The sequence below is a fragment of the Rhinatrema bivittatum genome, chromosome 2 (assembly GCF_901001135.1).
Source record: "Rhinatrema bivittatum chromosome 2, aRhiBiv1.1, whole genome shotgun sequence".
In the NCBI taxonomy this organism is placed as follows: Eukaryota; Metazoa; Chordata; class Amphibia; order Gymnophiona; family Rhinatrematidae; genus Rhinatrema; species Rhinatrema bivittatum.
Window position 1 is genome coordinate 728,277,452 of NC_042616.1, and position 20,250 is coordinate 728,297,701.

The window sequence follows — 20,250 nt, forward strand, 5'->3', positions numbered from 1 at the left end:
GAAAAGATTAAATCAGAAGTTGTTTACCCTTGGCATGCATGAGAGACTGTGACACAATCAGGTCAATACAGTAAAGTGTGGCCGCGGTTACCCCGCTCCTAACCAGCTTTCTACTCACTTTCCGGCCGCGTTAGCCCTTCCTGTGATACTCAATCCCCTTTAACCGATTCTTACCGCCTCTTTAAATTACCGGGTAACCCCTTCCACCCGCGGCATGTATATTAGATGTAAACGATCGAATTAGCTATTCCCTCCCATACAGTAACGCGCGCCCCGACTATCGCTTTTTTACCCTGCTGTTTTGCCGCGCGTTTAACCTGCTAACTTACCGCCTACTCTTACCCCTGCGTTAGAGGCAGGGGTAAGGGTAGGCGGCAAACTTACCCCCAGCCCCCGCTCACCTGCCCTGGCCGCGTCAATGGGTGCTGGTCTCCGGGGCAGCCCCAGTCCTCTCCCCCCTCCTCCCGAAGCAAAAAGCCTCGCGAAAGCGGCCCCTGTGCAGGGGCCGCTTTCGCCCGTGCAGGCATCCATCTTCGCCGGGAGGCAGGGGAGCCGCGATCCGTCTCCGCCGATGTCCGTCTCCGGAGGAGGGCTGCGAAAAAAGTAAGTCGTCGCTTTACACTGCCAGTCCTCTCTCCCCTCATCCCAAAGCAAGGCTGCTTTTCGCACCTTGCTTCGGGAGGAGGGGAGAGAGGACTGGCAATCCCGAGCATAGGAGAACCGTCCACTTCGTTGCTGCATTTTTTTTTTTTGGCTTTTTCGATTTTTTTCCACCTTCGTTGCTTCGGGAGGAGGGGGGAGAGGACTGGGGCTGCCCCGGAGACCAGCACCCATTGACGCGGCCAGGGCAGGTGAGCGGGGGCTGGGGGTAAGTTTGCCGCCTACCCTTACCCCTGCCTCTAACGCAGGGGTAAGAGTAGGCGGTAAGTTAGCAGGTTAAACGCGCGGCAAAACAGCAGGGTAAAAAAGCGATAGTCGGGGCGCGCGTTACTGTATGGGAGGGAATAGCTAATTCGATCGTTTACATCTAATATACATGCCGCGGGTGGAAGGGGTTACCCGGTAATTTAAAGAGGCGGTAAGAATCGGTTAAAGGGGATTGAGTATCACAGGAAGGGCTAACGCGGCCGGAAAGTGAGTAGAAAGCTGGTTAGGAGCGGGGTAACCGCGGCCACACTTTACTGTATTGACCTGATTGTGTCACAGTCTCTCATGCATGCCAAGGGTAAACAACTTCTGATTTAATCTTTTCCTTTACTTACCATATTATTTTAGCCATCAGTACTCTTGCCAAGTCACATAGAGTTATACACCAAGTTTTGGATGTATATTTTTATATAAAGAAGCCTTGAAAATTAAATGAGCTTGTGGTAAATACCAACTGAGGATTTTTTTCAAACATGTCAAAAAACATTACACTTAAAAATAGATGCTTTATTTCTATTGTACCAAAATACTCCTTAATTAAAAATGTAGGGTCTGATTCTCATTGTCTTTTCCTATAGTCTCAGAATGGGAAAGAAGCTTTGATGAATCATGCCTTTAGTCAAAGGGTAATGCACATGCTGTCTATACTTCTACACTGACCAACACATTAAAGATAATCTATATTTTTTAATACCACAGTTTGGATCTATTATGCAGTATTTATTAATCATTGTTTCTGCAATTGAAAACAATATTAGCTGTTACATTGTGCTATGTTGTATTGTAATAAGGTTATATCCATAACAAAAATAACTGTTTATAGGTTTATACAAGTATCTTGTACTTCTGCATCCACTATTATAGTTAAGGCATAATTGATTGAGGTTTTTTCCCATTCTGCATCTATGGAAAAAGTCCTTGATGAATCAGACCCTTAGGATCATATATAAGAAATATTTCCCCCTTAGATACAAAAAAGGAGAAAGCCTTTAATATTTCTGACCCATAGTGTTAAACTACCTTCGGCAACATGTATACCAGATAAAAAGACAATTAAAATGAAATAGAACAAGATACACAGAGAAATAAGATAGAGTGAATCTACATTGCCTAAGCTTGTACAGAATTAACACCAGTGTTGAAGGCTAAATTCTTATTATTTTCCTGTGTAATCCCAAAGTAGAAAGATTTTCATCAGTTCTTTGTTAATGGGGAGACACTACTGTCTCTACTAGATTGACAATAAAGTGCAAATATTTCCATCTGTGCACATTATAGATCTATAGACCAGTGTTTCCCTACCCTTTTCAGTCCAAGGTACACTACATAAACAAAAACAAAAAAATTCATGGCACACCAGACTCATGCCCCCCACCGCCCACACCCCTCATCCTTCCCCCTCCACACATTGGCCCCAAAACATTATTAATAATAAAAACCAAAAATGTACTTTATTTTTTATTTTATATTTATTAAGTTTTATTAAACATCCAAGTAATAAACTTGAACAGAATATAGCATGGAATAACAGAACATTTGAAGAATAAAATTAGCTTTTAATGCAAAATCTGAGCTTGCTTTGAAGCACATAATTGCTTTATCCTAGCAGGAATTAATGATAGTGGCACTTGGAGCTCTTGCTCAACCGATCTCAGATACTCTCAGTGTTTGTTTTTTTATGTTTAATCACAATGAAGGCACTATTTGTATTTATATTTTCTCTTGCATCAATACATTTTATATACACCCCAAGAGAAAATAGTCATTTAAACTATCCTAACTGAACTTTTTAATGAGCATATATCAAAATCCTTACATAACATACATAAAATCCTATCTATACATGCTAAAAACTATCATACTCACCATCTTCATTCATACACGATTAAAAATACACTGTATCAAAAAGTACACAATTAATGAAAATACTGATAACATTTAAAGAATATATTAAACTTTTAAATATTTTAGAACATCATGTCTAATAATTATCACTTCTTGAGTCCAGTCAATTTCACCTAACTCTCTTCTTTTTCATACGATGCTAATTCAATACTGTTGACTCCAAATTTCTCAAAATATTTTCCCTCATTTTAATGAAGAATCTTCTATGATATCATCCTCTCTCTCATAGGAGGATATTAGGATCTTGGATCTCAGTTGGGATAGTTTAAATTACTATTTTTCTTGGAGCGTATATAATGGGGCAGATTTTAAAAGCTAGGCCCAGCGACATGCGCAAAGCCCCGGGACGCGCATATGTCCCGGGGCTTGAAAAAAGGGGCGGGGAGAGGGCATGGCCAGAGGCCTCCATAGGGCTCCTAGGCCGGGGGATCGCACGCCGGCCAAATGCCGGCGCGCACAATTTGTAAAACAAAGGTTAGGGGGGGTTTAGGTAGGGCTGGGGGCGAGTTAGGTAGGGGAAGGGAGGGGAAGATGGGGGGCTGGAAGGAAAGTTCCCTCCGAGGCTGCTCCAATTTCGGAGCAACCTTGGAGGAAACGGGGAAAGCCATCAGGGCTCCCCTAGGGCTCGGCGCACAAGGTGCATTAGTGTGCACCCCCATGCTCGCGCCGACCCTGGATATTATAACATGCACGCGGCTGCACGCGCATGTTATAAAATCAGGCGTCCATTTGTGTGCGCCAGGTAGCACGCACAAATGTACCCCGCGTGTGTATGTTTAAAAATCCGGCCCAATGTTTTTTATTTTTTATTTATTTATTTAGCATTTTTCTATACCGACTCTCCAATAACAGAATTATTGATCAATTCGGTTTACATTCTCAACAATAACAATGACAAGTAAATGTCTTACAATGAACAGGTCGAATTAACTTGGATTAAGATATATGGGGTTAATAACATAATTAAAAGGTACGGTGCCTAATGTAGTCTTTTTTTATGTATGTATTTTTTTTTTTATGTATGTATTTTTTTTTTTATGTATGGCATATTTGATAAACCCAACTCACAAAGGTAGTTTGTTGAAAATGGTAACAAAATTGAGATTGCAGTATCTGAGACTACTGGATATTCATTTGTAATAATTAACCAGAATGTGCCAATGACGCATCACCAAATTTAATTTTAAAACTACGATCCATCCTTAATTCTATAAGTTGCTCTTGAGCCAATATTGAAGTATTCATAGCCCTTTCCATTGCAGATGAGCTCCAGTGATCACAGACCCAGTCAAAATCTTCAGTTTTAACTGATGAGAAATAAATACTAAATTTCTCTTCAAGACTTTCCAAATGCTGAGAAATGACATTGGTCAAAATGCTGCTAATAGATGGATTTGCTGAGTTTGCCAGGGGAACATTTCTATTGTGCCTTTTGTCAGATTTTACACCTGAGAGCTAGCTTAGATCTAAACCCATGGGGTCTGATATTGAAAGCGCTCGGACCTTGTCCCAATATTGAAAGTGCCCAGTCTTTCCCTACTCATGTGGCTGGGGTGAAGTCAGGTCAATGCCATTTTGGAAAATAGCGCCGACCGGGCCCAGGGCTAGGATGAACCCCGAGCCCTTCTGCTGGCAGATTTTTCAGATTTTTAGGTCGTGGAGGGTGCCCCACAAGACCCCAACATTTGTTTTATGAAATTGTGGGGTCTGGGGGGAAAATACTACTATATCCAACAGTCCTTTTTTATAATTCGGTGGTTGAGGGAAGAAGGGGTATGGGGGTGAAATGGCTGGCTATTTTTTTTATGAAAGGGGGGCTGGAAGGGAATCCTGTCCCATTTATTAAATCTGTGTTGACTGGGTTGGGGATGGGGCCATCATCAGCAATCATCTGCTGCCGCTATTAAACTTTTGTTGTTGGCGCCACCTCGAATGGCAGACATGTTTGACTCGTGAACACTTTGTACTACTTTTGTTCCATATTTTTCAAGGTGCTGGGCCCTTTAAGACTAGACTTTTTAAGGTAAAGTGCAAGGCTGCATTGTTTTGCCTTGCAAAATTTTACCATGAAACAAAACACAGCGATACAGCTGCAATATTTTTTTTTGGGTAGAGGACCACTATTGCAGGAACAGCCCCCTGCGATAGTGGGGCCCCTCCCTGCAGAAAAATATCATGGCTTAATGCATCTAGGCCTAAGTTAGACTTGCTGTATGGCATGTTTAACTTATCTGGTTAACTTAACTAGATAAGTACAAATATCGCTACTTATCCAGCTAAGTTTATTTATTTATTTAACACTTTTCTATACCGACCTTCATGGTAATAACCATATCAGATCGGTTTTCATCGAACAGGGTAAAACTGAAACAAAAAAATAAACATATGAACAGAGGCGGCAAAGTTACATTCAACAAGGAGGGTAAACCTGGAGGCTTAATCAGCTGGAAAGAGAGGCCTAGTAGGGCAGTAACTAGTAATATAATACAATAGGGAAAACGGGCTAGTGCTTAATGAACTTAGAGGTACAAGGTTCCATCGCTCATGAAGAGTATTAGATCATCTAGTGTGTATCCGGGGGATCTGAGAAGGCTTGGCGGAAAAGCTATGTCTTAAGTTTTTTCCTAAATGTTGGGAGGCAGGGTTCCAGCCTGAGGTCTGAAGGGATGTTATTCCAAATAGCTGCTCCTGCTGTCGAGAAAGCTCGGTCTTTGGTCGAGGTGAGGCGCGTGGCTTTAGTTGGAGGAGCTTGCAGAGTTCCTTTGTGGATTTCTCTAATCGGTCTGTTGGAGGTATGTAGTTTGAGGGGGATTTCGAGGTCTAGTTGAAGTTGATTGTGGATGGATTTGTGGATTAAGGTGAGTGATTTGTGAAGGATTCTGAAGTTAACTGGTAACCAGTGTAGGTTTCTGAGGATAGGTGAAATGTGTTCTCCATGGTTGGTGTTAGTCAAAATTCTAGCTGCGGCATTCTGAATCATCTGTAGCGGCTTGGTGGTAGAGATGGGTAGACCTAGGAGGAGAGCGCTGCAGTAGTCTATTTTGGCAAATATCAAGGATTGGAGAACTGTCCTGAAGTTGTGGAAGAATAGGAGGGGTTTGAGTCTTTTTAGAACCTGGAGTCTGTAGAAGTAATCTTTAGTTGTGATGTTGACCATTTTCTTTAGGTTTAGGCGATTGTCGAGAATTACCCCCAGATCTCTTACATGCATATGAGTGAGATGGGTGTTGTGGAGGGACTGTGGGAGGGAGTTATCCTGGTTGGAGGAGATGAGGAGGAGTTCGGTCTTCGTGGTATTAAGGACCAGGTTTAGACTGTTGAGAAGGCTAGTGATGGATTGTAGGCAGTTATTCCAGTGAGTGAGAGCTTTTGAGATGGATTCTGTTATAGGGATCAGAATCTGCACATCGTCTGCATAGAGGTAGTTTAAGATCTGTTAGTAGTTGGCAAAGGGGGAGGAAGTAGATGTTGAAGAGGATGGGAGATAAGGAGGATCCTTGCGGTACACCAAGTGAGGAATTTGTCGAAGGTGATTCTTTATTATTAATTTTGACTTTAAAGCTTCTGTTTCTGAGGAAAAAATTGAACCAACTGTGGACTGATCCGGATATACCAATGTCTGATAGGTGATTCAGGAGGATGGAGTGGTTGACGGTGTCGAATGCCACCGAGATGTCTAGCAGGACTAGTAGAAAGGAGTGGCCTTTGTCTAATCCCATAATAATGTGGTCTGTTAGTGAGATGAGGAGGGTTTCCGTGTTGCGTGATTTGCGAAAGCCATATTGCGATGGATACAGGATGTTGTGATCTTCTAAATAATCTGAGAGCTGGGTGTTTACCAATTTCTCCGTTAGTTTGGCTAAGAATGGGAGATTAGAGATGGTGTGGAAATTGCCTAATTCTCTGGGGTCTAAATTGTGTTTCTTAAGGAGGGGTTTAAGGGAAGCAGTTTTTAGTCTGTCTGGATAGATCCCTTGAGTTAGCAAGCAGTTTATAATGTTGGTCAGTGGTCCAGAGATCGTGTTTGGGATAAGAAGCAGGAGTTTGGAAGGGATATTGTCTGCTGGGTGGCTGGATTGTTTCTGTTTCTTTAGGAGGGATTCGATTTCCCTGGGGGAGGTTAATTCGAAGTTGTCGAGCTTAGCTCCCGTGGGGGTGTGAAAATTGTCGCATGCGGCGAGGGGGGTAGTATTGGTAGGGAGTAGTGCAAGAGTATTCGAAATCTTCTGTTGGAAGAATGATGCGAGCTCGTTAGCCTTGGATAGTGCCTGTTCGTCTGGTATCGTCGGAGGGGTTGACTTTGTGATTTGTGATACATAAGAGAAAAGAGCTTTGGCATCAAATTGGAGATTGTGGATTTTATTGGCATAGTATTCTCTTTGGGGTAGATTTTTAAACTATGCGAATAGGCCTACTTTTGCTGGCGCATCAGGCGCAAGCAAAAGTACGCTGGATTTTAGTAGATACGCGAGGAGCCGCGCGTATCCACTAAAATCCTGGATCGGCGCGCGCAAGGCTATCAATTCTGTATAGCCGGCGCACGCCGAGCCGCGCAGCCTACCCCCGTTCCCTCCAAGGCCGCTCCGAAATCGGAGCGGCCTCGGAGGGAACTTCCTTTTTTTCTCTCCCCTCACCTTCCCCTCCCTTCCCCTACCTAACCCACCCACCCGGCCCTGTCTAAGCCCCCCCCTTACCTTTGTCGGGGGATTTACGCCTCCCAGAGGGAGGCGTAAATCCCCGGGCGTCAGCGGGCCTCCTGCGTGCCGGGACGCGACCTGGGGGCGGGTCCGGAAGCGCGGCCACGCCTCCGGGTCCGCCCCCGAAACGCTCCCGGCACGCCCCCTAAACGCCGTGCGGTTCGGGCCCACCCCCGACACGCCCCCCTCGGAGAACCCCGGGACTTACGCAAGTCCCGGGGTCTGCGCGCGCCAGTGAGCCTATGTAAAATAGGCTCACCGGCGCGCAGGGCCCTGCTCGCCTAAATCCGCCCGGATTTGGGCGGATTTAGGTGAGCAGGGCTCTGAAAATCCGCCCCTTTTTGTCTTTAGAATAGAGGTCCTGTAATGAGGTAAGGTTCCTTTGTATGCTGAAAGAGTAGATGAGTTGGGGGTTCTGCGCCATCTGTTTTCTTTGTGTCGTAGGTCTTGTTTCATCTGTTTAAGTTCGGAAGTGAACCAGGGTTGATTTCCTTTATTTGCTGGATTAATTGTTTTGGAGACTGCGGGGCATAGTTTGTTTGCTACTGCTTCAGTAATATTATGCCAGGAAAGTACGGCTGAGTTGGGATTGGATAGATCTAAGTTTGTGAATTCCTTGGAAAGCTGATCACTAAGTTTATCGGATGCGCATGGTTTCCTGAAGTGAATGGTGGAGAGGTGATGTGGTGTGTATGTCTGTTTATTTGTGGAGAAGGAGGAGTTTATCAGGAAGTGGTCTGACCAGGGGATTGGGGTACACGAGGGTTCCATTGTGCAAGAGAAGTTAGAGTTGATGAAAATAAGATCCAGAGTGTGTCCAGCTTTGTGTGTAGGGTTGTTGATGATCTGATTGAATCCCATTGCACTGAGGGAGGCGAGGAGGGCTTCACAATTGGCGGAGCGGGGTGAGGCATCAATATGGAGGTTAAAATCTCCCATGATCATGGTTGGAAGGTCTGTGTTGATGTGCTTCACTATAGATTCTATAAGGGGTGAGGAATCAGATTCTAGTACTCCTGGCGAGGCATAAACTAGCAGTAATTGAAGTTGTTTTGATTTGACTAAACCCAGTTCCAGTTGGACTCAGACTTGATTGTATGCGATGTAAGTCTGAGTTCTTTCTTGGTAGCTAGTAGAAGACCGCCCCCTCGTTTTTTGTGTCTGTGGAATGCAAAGATGTCATATATGTGTGTGGGTAGTTGGTTGATTGCGCAATGTCTGAATTTTTTAGCCAGGTTTCTGTGATGGCACAGATGTCGTTGAGGATGTGTGTCTTTTTAGTCAGAGATTGTGCATTGACTAGGGTTACCGAGAGAAGAGCGAGCCCTAGGAACTGGGTCCGAGGGGTGATCATGATTGGGATGAGAGATCTGGAAACTCTTGATGGTATTTCTTGAGCAGGAAGAATGCCAGAGTGGTAGCGGTGGTATCCGATAGGGATCTGATGGGTTAGCATTTCTTCCAGGAGCTCCGTTGGCGGGATTGGGCGTGAGGAACTGAGACTTAGATGCTGGAGAAGTGGGAGTCCAATTGGCTTTATATCTATAGAGGATGCGTTAAGGTTTGAAGCTCAGTATGTTAGGTGAGTGAGTGAAGGGTATGACTATGGGATGAGGTAAGGTCTGATCAAGGGGCGCTGAGAGTGGTCTGTGTAAGGCTCTGGCCTGCGGTACCTGCTGTCGTCGGGTTCTTTAGAAGGTTTAAGGTAGCATGGTCTCCGGATTCACGGGGTGGGCAGGCTTATCGCGCTGGAGGACCCTTCTCCTCTTCCTCTTGCCGTGGCGATCCGGATCGGGCCCAATGACTGGGTCGGAAGCCCCTACGCGGCTGCCGTCTGGATGACTGCTGGGATTGTCTGAATGGTGAAGGGTGAATGCTGGGAAAGGCTGGCTGAAAAATAGGGGTAGCAGTATGGATATTAAAAGAGCTTATAGATGTAAACGAGTTCTTCTGAGGGTAAGTAGTGCCACCCAATCTGCCTACTGCCCACCCACTAGATATCCAGCTATCTACTTAACCAGATAAGGGACTTATCCAGCTAAGTTGCGGCCACTGATCATAGCCAGATAGATATTCAGCTGCCGCTAAGTTCCACTGAATATTGGGTCCACTAGTAATAACTTGGGAAGCATATTTTTAAATGAGATTTAAAGTACAACCAATTGTTTTAATAATAGAGATGTAGGCATTAGTCCTAGGTAACATTTTAAAGATTTTACTCATCTTGCTTTTCATACCTTGGACATAGTTTTGTTTGACCAATTTTCAGAATTTGAACAGTGATAGAATTGTGGATAGATTTGTTTGGCTGTGAAAGTTGTTGCACTTATTCCAACAGATTGCAATAATTAGGCTTTAGCATCTAAGTAAATTTTGTTACAATGTAAACCGGCATGATGTTCCGACGAATGTCGGTATATAAAAATCAACAAATAAATACATAAATAAATAAATAAATAAATATAGAATAATGTGAGTTCTAGGAGGCACATACACCACAATCTAATGTTAAAAGCATCAGAATCAATTCAGTTGTATTGTACTGATATCCATGAGTTGATCTCATGATTGGACCAGTGACAAAATTACTGAGATTTGAAAGAAATTGAGAATACATTCTGGTCACTAAGATCCCTTTTTAATGAGCCAGTATTGAAAAATTATTTGTATTTAGCATATCTTTTGGAGATTTGTTATGTGAATGTTTCTTCAATTTAGGACAGGGATGGCAAACTCCAGTCCTCGAGTGCCATAAACAGGCCAGGTTTACAGGATATCCATAAAACTATGCATGAGATAGATTTGCATACAATGGAGGCAGTGCATGCAAATCTTTCTCATGCATATTCATTACAGATATCCTAAAAACTTGGCCTGTTTGTGGCACTTGAGGACTGGAGTTTGCCATAATTGAAAAATATGATTAACAAGTCCTGTGCAATGTATGATGTAACAAGAATCTAATCAAAATGCTTGACTATAAAATCTGTTTCTCTCTACCCCTAAAATTATTTGAACTGTGTGAATTAGCTGCTAGGCCCCTTTTGTTTCCCAAAATTTCCATCTAAATGCTGTCTTTTTTTCTCTTTTTTTCCCCCCTCTTTTTTTGGGTACAATATTTGTCCCTCCACTGGCTGACAGTGTCTTTACATCCAAAATGCAAAGCAGACAGATGGGCGCTTCTGGAAAGAACATGACTAAAAGCACGAGCATCGGAGGGGACATGTACACCTTGGAGAAGAATGATGGCAGTCAGTCTGACACAGCAGTGGGAACTGTGGGTACCAGCGGCAAAAAGAGACGTTCCAGCATTGGTGCAAAAATGGTAGCAATTGTAGGTTTGTCCCGGAAAAGCCGCAGCACCTCACAGCTCAGCCAAACTGGTAATATATTTTCTTTTGCTATATTTTTATGGGTTAAGTCCTTTCTGGAGTACGTATTGAGTTTAATAGAACAGAACATTTACACAAATTTCATTCTCATACTGAAATAGCTTTCATTTGTTTTGTGCATAGCTTTTTATCAAATTATGTTTTTTTCAGCCAAGACAAAACTTTATTCATTTGGAAATTATGGTTTTATGCTTACCACAACAAATCTAATGCAATGATTCCTTTTCTTCCTAGGAATAAATCTGAATATTTATGCATGTTTTGGGGCTATTATTTAAGCGCTTTTACCTTTAAAGGAGGAGTACTTGGAAAAACTGTTTACATTGTTTTCAATTGTCATAAAAAATAAATATACTAATATCTTTCTTTTTATGCTGATTTTTAATTAAGTCATAAAAAGATATTTATTTTGTAAGTTTTTGAAAGTTCTACATTCTCCAACTATTATGAGTTCAAGTATATTGGAACACGGATATGCAAATGCTTATCAGAACCTCATGAAACTATGGTTCTAATACACAGGGTCATTCATCAAAATGTGATAGGCCGTTATTACATGGATTAGGGCATTATTGCACGTGATAACGCCCTTACACACGCAATAACTATTGCATCACAATTTGAAAGGTAAGGAGTTTGGGTGGCGTTTAGGGAAACTAGGGGCCTGTAGAGCTGCGGGTGATAATGTATCGCACATTATCGCCCGCAGTAGTGCGGGAAATAGCTACACCTATTGCATTGGCTCATCTATGGGGGCAATAGTGTGCAGCATGGCTGCAACCGCAGCAGGCAAAAACACAGCGCTGTGATGTGGCCACCTGCTCACTATCACACCCCCCCCCCCCCCCCCGTCCCTTTTTTTCTCACAGCTCATCATTCCACTATATTTATAATGGAATGATGAATCCAGGCCATAGATTGAATGCATATACCAGTTCTCTCCAGGACTACCAATATTCCCAGACAATATGAAAATGTAAGAAATAAAATACTTAAGGTCAAGGACAAAAGAATAGCAAAAGAGGAAGCAATCATGTTATTTCCAGGAATTTAGCTAGTACTACTGTGATAATCACTCAGTAACTAACAGTTACTACAATTTTTAATTGTATCTATCTATAGAATTTTACTTTGTCTTGTTTCATGTTTAATCATGCCAAAATTGTTGATGTTGTTGGGGGGGTGGGGGGTTTGCAAGCTATGGTAATCTAAATAATGAGGGGTAGATTTTATAAAACAGCGCGAGCGCGTACTTTTGTTGGCGCACCAGGCGCCAACAAAAGTACGCTGGATTTTAGTAGATACGCGCATAGCCGTGCGTATCTGCTAAAATCCTGGATCGGCGCGCGCAAGGCTGCCGATTTTGGGCAGCCGGCGCGCGCCGAGCCGCGCAGCCTGTCTCCCTTCCCTCCGAGGCCGCTCCGAAATCGGAGCGGCCTCGGAGGAAACTCCCTTTCGTCCTCCCCTCGCCTTCCCCTCCCTTCCTCTACCTAACCCACCCCCCCGGCCCTATCTAAACCCCCCCCCCTACCTTTATCCCTGGATTTACGCCTCCCGGAGGGAGACGTAAATCCACGTGCACCAGCGGGCTGCTGGCGAGCGGAGACGCGATCCGGGGGCGGTTCCGGAGGGCGCGGCCACGCCCCCGGACCGCCCTGGCCCGAAACCACGCCCCCGGGCCCGCCCCCGAAACGCCGCATCCCGCCCCGAAACGCCGCGCCGATCGGCCCCGCCCCCAACATGCCCCCTACACGCCCCCCTCGAAAAACCCCGGGACTTACGCGAGTCCCAGGGCTCTGCGCGTGCCGGCGGGTCTATGGAAAATAGGCGCGCCAGCGCGCAAGGCCCTGCTCGCGTAAATCCAGGCGGATTTACGCGAGCAGGGCTTTTAAAATCCGCCCCTTTGTGTTTTACTGGGTCTTTGTTGTTATTTTTATTGTTGACTTCTTGCGTGAACATTTTGGTTTTATTTAGTATATGCTTTCAGTGTTCATTATTAATTGTTGCAACTTCACTATTAAGTATTTCAGAGAAGCAGGGCTGAAAAAATAACTAAGCCAATCCAGTGTCAACATATGATACCATAGTATACCAACTTTAAAAAATAACTTTTTCATCATTAAGGAGTATGTGAAATTTTAGAGTAATGTGTTTTTTGGAATGGGGAAGCCAATTTTATGACGTAAGTGATTAGTATCCAACTCTCACTAAAGAGACCAACTCTAGATGAGAGAAATAACTTCAATTTGTAAACATGTACAATAAAAGTATTGTTGGCTGGAGCCAGCCGGAATGTGGACCCTAGACCGAGGTGAGATGGGGCTATCAGAAGATGACCCCACGAACCCTCACTGTCGGAAGGCAGAATCAACAGTGAATATGAAACCCCCTCACCTGAATAGGTGGAATCCGGGTGTGGACTGGTCTCAGCGACAGGCAGAAGGAAGACAAAGTCCCGTGAAGTCCAGATCAGGGCAGGAAGCAGGCAATAGGCTGGTCAGATAATCCGAGTCAAAGGCAGGCAGCAGGCAAGCAGGCAAAGTCCAAAAGATAATCCGTATCAGGGCAGGCGGCAGGCAGGCAGCAAAGTCAGACAATCCGGGTCAGAGGCAGGCGGCAGGCAGGCAGGTAGAGTCAGATGATGTGGGTCAGAGGCAGGCGGCAGGCAGGCAGGCAGGCAGGCAGAGTCAGGCAATCCGGGTCGCAGGCAGGCGGAGTCAGGCAATCCAAATCACAACCACGGCAGAGAAACAGCTAGGCAGGAAGACTTGTTGCAAGGCAAAGACCGGCAGGCAGGTCCCAGGCTTTAAAGGAAGCTGTCAATGATGTCACTTCCTGGGGTGGCAGTATCATAGCCAATGAGGCAAAACTGAGGCGTGATTATTGCTAGTTGAAAACTTCCTGGGGTGGGACACTTCCTGGTCCCTGGCCCCTTTAAGAGGCGGGGTGAGGATCTGGAGGGTTGCTCATGCTCGTGTTCAGCGACGTCGGAGATCGCACTGGGGGAGATGTCCCGGATGCCTTGCCACCCAACTGCAGATCTGCCCGCACTGGTAAGCTGAGCCGGTTGTGCGGCTGCACAGGTGCGCCGCGCAACAAGCATAAAGCCATAAAAATATGTATAATAAATTTTTCTTACAAAAACATTCTCATTGGTACAAAATATACATATTTCAAAAATATCCCAAATAATTATACAAAAAAAACAAAAAGATAAATATACATAATACAATTACAATTAGTGACTATCATATATCTTGTGTCACACAAAACACATAAACTCACTCACTCATACACATCCATCCACATATATATCCTGCCCAAGCCAATTTCATCACATCTTTCTCTTATGTTTATACAAAACTGCTAGAGCAGAAATATCAAAGAATGGAAATATAAAAAATGTAAAATATATTAATCCATATTAAAGTTGTTTTACTTGCTAAAAAATGCAAGAGCTGATAACAAAGAAAGTGTCAGTGAAATAAATATAAAGAGTATATTTTCTTGCATTGTCTACAATAAATCCCTGTCATTTTATAGAGGTTTTCAGTTAATCACTTAAAAATATCTGCTAGTTTGAAATGCTACCTCTGGGTATAGGCCTACTTCAAAAATAACTTTTCTCCAAGCTATTCCTATGGAAAAAAATCTTTATTCCATTAATAATCAGACTGCATTAGCCATTATGTATTGGTGGACCCAAAAAACAACAGGGTAGGCGATCCAGTAGAGCCGTAAGGAAATAACAAAGTGGTGGATGCCACAAGAAGTCTTTTTCAAATATTTATTGATGGAGACGTTAAAATCATATGCAAGTGCCCGACTCTGGCAGAGTTTCGCCACTACAGGTGGCTGCCTCAGGGGCTACAAACAAACATGTAGAAGAATTTATGACATACATGTCTTAAAAATCAGTATCTCTCTCCGCTTGTGATGAGAAATCCAAATAAATGTACTCCCAAAATTCTGTGCTCTCACCTACTAAAAATGTGTTCGATAAACTATCTTATTTTTATTTGTATTGCCAATCAATTTTAATAAAATATATTGGAGAAAGAGGTAAGTTTCATATTACTGGTGCATGCCTCCACGGCCTTGCGCCCTTCTCGTAGTATAATCATTAACTTGCCTCCTTCCTCCTTTTGTAATTTTTGTGTGTTTTATAAATAATTTTAATATAGTATTTATGTCAAAAAAATTTTTTTAAATCAAACAAGATTTTTAAATTAATTGTAATCTCCACTTTGCATAATCGGGATAAAGCAACTTATATTTTTCTTCTATTGCTTTCAATATCTTATCAACTTTCATTGAATGACTAAAATTCATATATCCCTTATGCTCATGAACAATTAAATTTCAATCTCCTTTCAATTTATACGCCATCTATCTTAAATATCCCTAAAAGGGTTTTGTGAACGCCGAGTTCCTATATGTTAAACTACCACTATCAAAATGGAACTGTTAGGGACTTATCTCCCGACACAGCTGCGTTTCGGTCTTTCTTCCTCAGGGGAGAATGTCCATTCCTGTTATCCTTAGTTCATAACTATCCTCCGCGGTGATAAATTTGTCAAAAATTCCTCTGACTGACTATCAGACACAAGTACTGGAAAACGGACTTTCATTTGTTCCAACCCAATTTCATAAGCCTTTTGACACGCGTATTTGGATACACAGATTTATAAGGAAACTACAAGTTAAACTGTTTTTCAGTCTGCAAGAAGCGGCTTCGAGCTCCGTTGACTATTCTATTGTTCGCCCTAAATCACGTTGGGTGCCCCAGGGTCCGATAGACCCACACATTATCACGTTTAAACACATGATTTTAAGGGATCTTGAAATCATGGAAACGAAAGAAACCCCTAGATATCACAATCTTACTAAAGAATTGAGGACAGCCCTCCATACATTATCTAATGAAAGTCAACTAGTTATCAAACCGGCTGACAAGGGAGGCGCCATCGTTGTACAAGACATTACCACTTACAGAACCACAATGTTACAACATTTAGAAGATCAGAAATATTATCATATACTGGACAGGGACCCCACTCAAACGTTAGTTGAGTCCATTCAGGACCTTACAGAAGAAGTGCCGTTTTTGACACTTAAAGAGAAACGTTTTTTACAAAATAAACAACCTAAAATTCCATTGATATATTCAGTTCCAAAGGTACATAAAGATATTATACCGCCACCGATAAGACCAATCGTCTCACTTAGAAATACAGTGTTGGAGCCCCCGGCGATTCTACTTGACAAGATTTTACAACCTATAGTGATTAGAGCAAAATCTTATCTGAAAGATACGATACAGTTTTTGAAGGAAATTTCAGAAATTCAAATCACACAAGGAGAATGTTGGTTGACAACAATGGATATCCAATCCTTATATATGCAGATCCCGCAACAACAGGCTATACAAGCAGTGATGTCTCAGTTGGTCAAAGAAAGGAAGCAGCGTATACCCCTACAGTTTTTGCAACAACTTCTGGAATTGGTATTGACTAACAATTATTTCAGATTTGGTGACAAGTTTTATCACCAATCTCATGGAATTGCTAAGGGGTCATCGTTAGCACCTTCAGTTGCTAACATTTATGTGACACAATTCGAGGAATTGCAGGTATACAAATCTCAATGGTGGTCGAAGATTACATATTGGCGTCGCTACATCGACGACGTCTTTTTGATTTGGATGTCATCTAAAGAAGAATTGGATAAATTTGTACTGTGGATTAATACAGTGGATGAGAATTTAAAGTTCACAGCAGAAAGTAGCCAACAAAAAATATCCTATTTGGATGTATTAATAGAAAGAAAAGAACAAATATTAGAAACAACCGTACATCATAAAAAAACGGAGAGGAATACATTACTTAAATATCACAGTCATCATGCTGTATCCTTGAAGCAAGGATTACCAGCAAGCCAATTCTTTAGATATAAAAGAATCTGCTCCACCAAAGAAGAATTTGAAAGACAAGCGGAATATTTAAAGAATAAATTCAAGGATAGAGGATATCCTAATAAAATCATAAATAGAGCATATAAAAGAGCAAAATATGCTGATCGCAACCAATTGCTCCAATATCGAAGCAAGAAGGAGCAAGGTAGACTCACCTGTATTATTCCACAAAGTACAGCAACGGCATCCATTACAGCTTCCATAAGAAGACATTGGCCCATTTTATCTGTGCATGAAGCGTTTGGAGAACTCCCATTAATAGCAACAACGAGAGGTTGTAATATAAAAGATATGGTGGTTCATGCGGATATCATTAGAGAAACGGAAGAGAAAATTCGAGGTGGCAATCATAAGGCATGTCAACGCTGTGACATGTGTCAAACCACCATCGAGGGCAATGAATGGAAGGATTCCGTTACAGGGTACTGTATAAAGAGGAGTAGAGACACGGATTGTACATCGAAAAATGTGATCTATCTGATTCAGTGTCCTTGTCCTAAGAATTATGTGGGCAGGACATCAAGAGTCATAAGAATTCAGTTGATCGAGCATAGATCGAAATTAAACACAAAAACCGTGGAAGCACCTATGGTGCAACATTGCATGGAACACGATCACGTTTTTGATCAACTCAGGTGGACGGTTATAGACAAGGTTGAAAGTAATAACATCGGTGGAGATGAAAAGAAGAAATTGAATTACATTGAACAGCAATGGATTTTTAGGTTGAATACTGTTGTTCCACATGGACTTAACGAAGAGATAGAGTGGGCGAGTCTAATTTGAAATAGAATGGTAATTTACGTATGTTCACGTGGGACAAGCGGCCCTTTAATTTTGAGACCACCAATCAGCATTTGCTGGTGAATATGATGTAACACGTATCCAACGCCATTGGTTGAGCAGTGATCTGCTGACTAGCTTTTAAAGCAAAAAGAAAGCGCTCAGAATAACGCCGCCACTCGGAGCTTGTAAGCCGGAGAGAGAGAACGGATAGCCTGAAAAAACGCCATGAACTTTGGATCAACTATGAACTAAGGATAACAGGAATGGACATTCTCCCCTGAGGAAGAAAGACCGAAACGCAGCTGTGTCGGGAGATAAGTCCCTAACAGTTCCATTTGGATAGTGGTAGTTTAACATATAGGAACTCGGCGTTCACAAAACCCTTTTAGGGATATTTAAGATAGATGGCGTATAAATTGAAAGGAGATTGAAATTTAATTGTTCATGAGCATAAGGGATATATGAATTTTAGTCATTCAATGAAAGTTGATAAGATATTGAAAGCAATAGAAGAAAAATATAAGTTGCTTTATCCCGATTATGCAAAGTGGAGATTACAATTAATTTAAAAATCTTGTTTGATTTAAAAAAAATTTTTTGACATAAATACTATATTAAAATTATTTATAAAACACACAAAAATTACAAAAGGAGGAAGGAGGCAAGTTAATGATTATACTACGAGAAGGGCGCAAGGCCGTGGAGGCATGCACCAGTAATATGAAACTTACCTCTTTCTCCAATATATTTTATTAAAATTGATTGGCAATACAAATAAAAATAAGATAGTTTATCGAACACATTTTTAGTAGGTGAGAGCACAGAATTTTGGGAATACATGTCTTAAAAACATAAATTGTTCAGATAAAACATAATAAATAATAACTGATAAATAAATGAAACAATCAAATGTGAGTTAAATAGATATTAAAAATCCTCATAAAATATAAAATCACCATATGAATAAATAATTACAACAAATAATTAAATAATTAAAATGACAGGAAAATAAATAGAAACAAACAACATCTATGTGGACGGGATACACCGCATAGCCTTAGAATTAATCAGTAATACCTTTTGTATCAGAGAATTAGTGGACAGGATAAACTGCATAGCCTTAAAATAAATGAGTAATACCTTTTGTATCAGAGAATCAGTGGGATGATGGTCTAAATAGATTCCGACGTGCATGTATATCTAAGAGATATATCAAAAAATACTCAACAAGTTATAACTATTTGATCATAAATAGTAATCAATAATAAATAAATCTAGACCCTCATACATTCGATATATTCAAATGTAAAAAATAGGTTATCTACAGAAAATTTTTTTTTTTTTAAAAACCATCTAAAATCAATCACACCAGATAAAACCTCTGTTGATGTAATGATAAAAACAAAATTAAATAAAATTAACATAATTAAAAATAAATATAAGTGATAATAAATACATTTATTTGTAAAAAAGCAAAGTGCCTAGTGCATAGATAGCTGGTTTAGGTATCAAAGAACAAGGAAAATTGAAAAATGAAGATGACCAACTCTACTAATATATATTGAATTTAATTGAAAGTTCATTTAAAGGTTTTTACCCCAATGACATGACTTGCAATGAATCAGTAGTGCTGTAAACTAACCTTTAGCTGTATTATTCAAGAGGGTGTAAAAGTGTTGGCACACTGTATGTCAAAACGCAACTCAATATGATACATTAACAATTTAAGTACTTAATTGCCTTATAAACCCACACAACCTCCTGGATCTATTTAATTAGAGGATGCCTCCAAATTATACCAAGTAAATACGTGAAGCGATTTTTAGGAAAACGCACAAATGATATATTAGCAGGTGTCTCATTATTGCACCGGCACGATCCGTATCTAATCGCACACATCTTTTTGCACACAACTTTTAAGCAAGGACACTGAAACCGGACATTTGTAAGAGATGGTTATCGGCGTCAAATCAAACCAATCGGGCAGTAAATGGCATACTTGGGCAGTCAATTAAGACGAGTACAGTGCCAAAAACCAATATAAATTGTAGCAGTGTTGTAATCTATTAAAAAAAAATTTTTTGAGAATCAAATGTGAATAAGTGAATCGTGTGAAAGACTGCCTAAAACAGACTTCTGAAACTGTTTCACTATTTTCAAGTGACTACCGCAAAGTTACAACTTTAATGTATCAATGAAAACGTGAAAAAAACGTGTATTTAATCAATTGCTGTGTGAATGTGAGATACTGTGTGAATGTGAATGTGAATTACTGTGTGAATGTGAATAATATGGAGGTCGCATAAATAAATATTGTTCTGAGGTAAATCTGAAATTTATCAAACTGCAACTATGATGCAGTGTCAATATATCTCTTATTCAACCCAATCCGTCTTTACTCATGCAAAGCTTAATGTGAAAATACCAGAGTGATTCCCACCTAATTCAAGCTATGGTGGATCAGTGCCATTATGAAAAAAAAATTTTTTAATACTAAAGCGATCACATAGCTGGATAAATGCTATTTGGAAACAAATTTATGGTGAACATATCTTTTAACAATACAGCT

The 20,250-nt window shown here is 41.3% G+C and overlaps 1 protein-coding gene and 1 pseudogene across 1 annotated transcript in view; both read left to right on the forward strand.

Annotated features, from left to right (window-relative positions):
• Positions 1–20,250, forward strand: part of LOC115085620 (regulating synaptic membrane exocytosis protein 2-like) — a 914,496-nt gene that overhangs the window by 778,385 nt on the left and 115,861 nt on the right. The window contains exon 21 of the mRNA XM_029591858.1: positions 10,671–10,912. Coding sequence (XP_029447718.1) covers positions 10,671–10,912 — 242 coding nt within the window. The remainder of the gene's footprint in view (positions 1–10,670; positions 10,913–20,250) is intronic.
• Positions 13,751–13,907, forward strand: LOC115086349 (annotated as a pseudogene).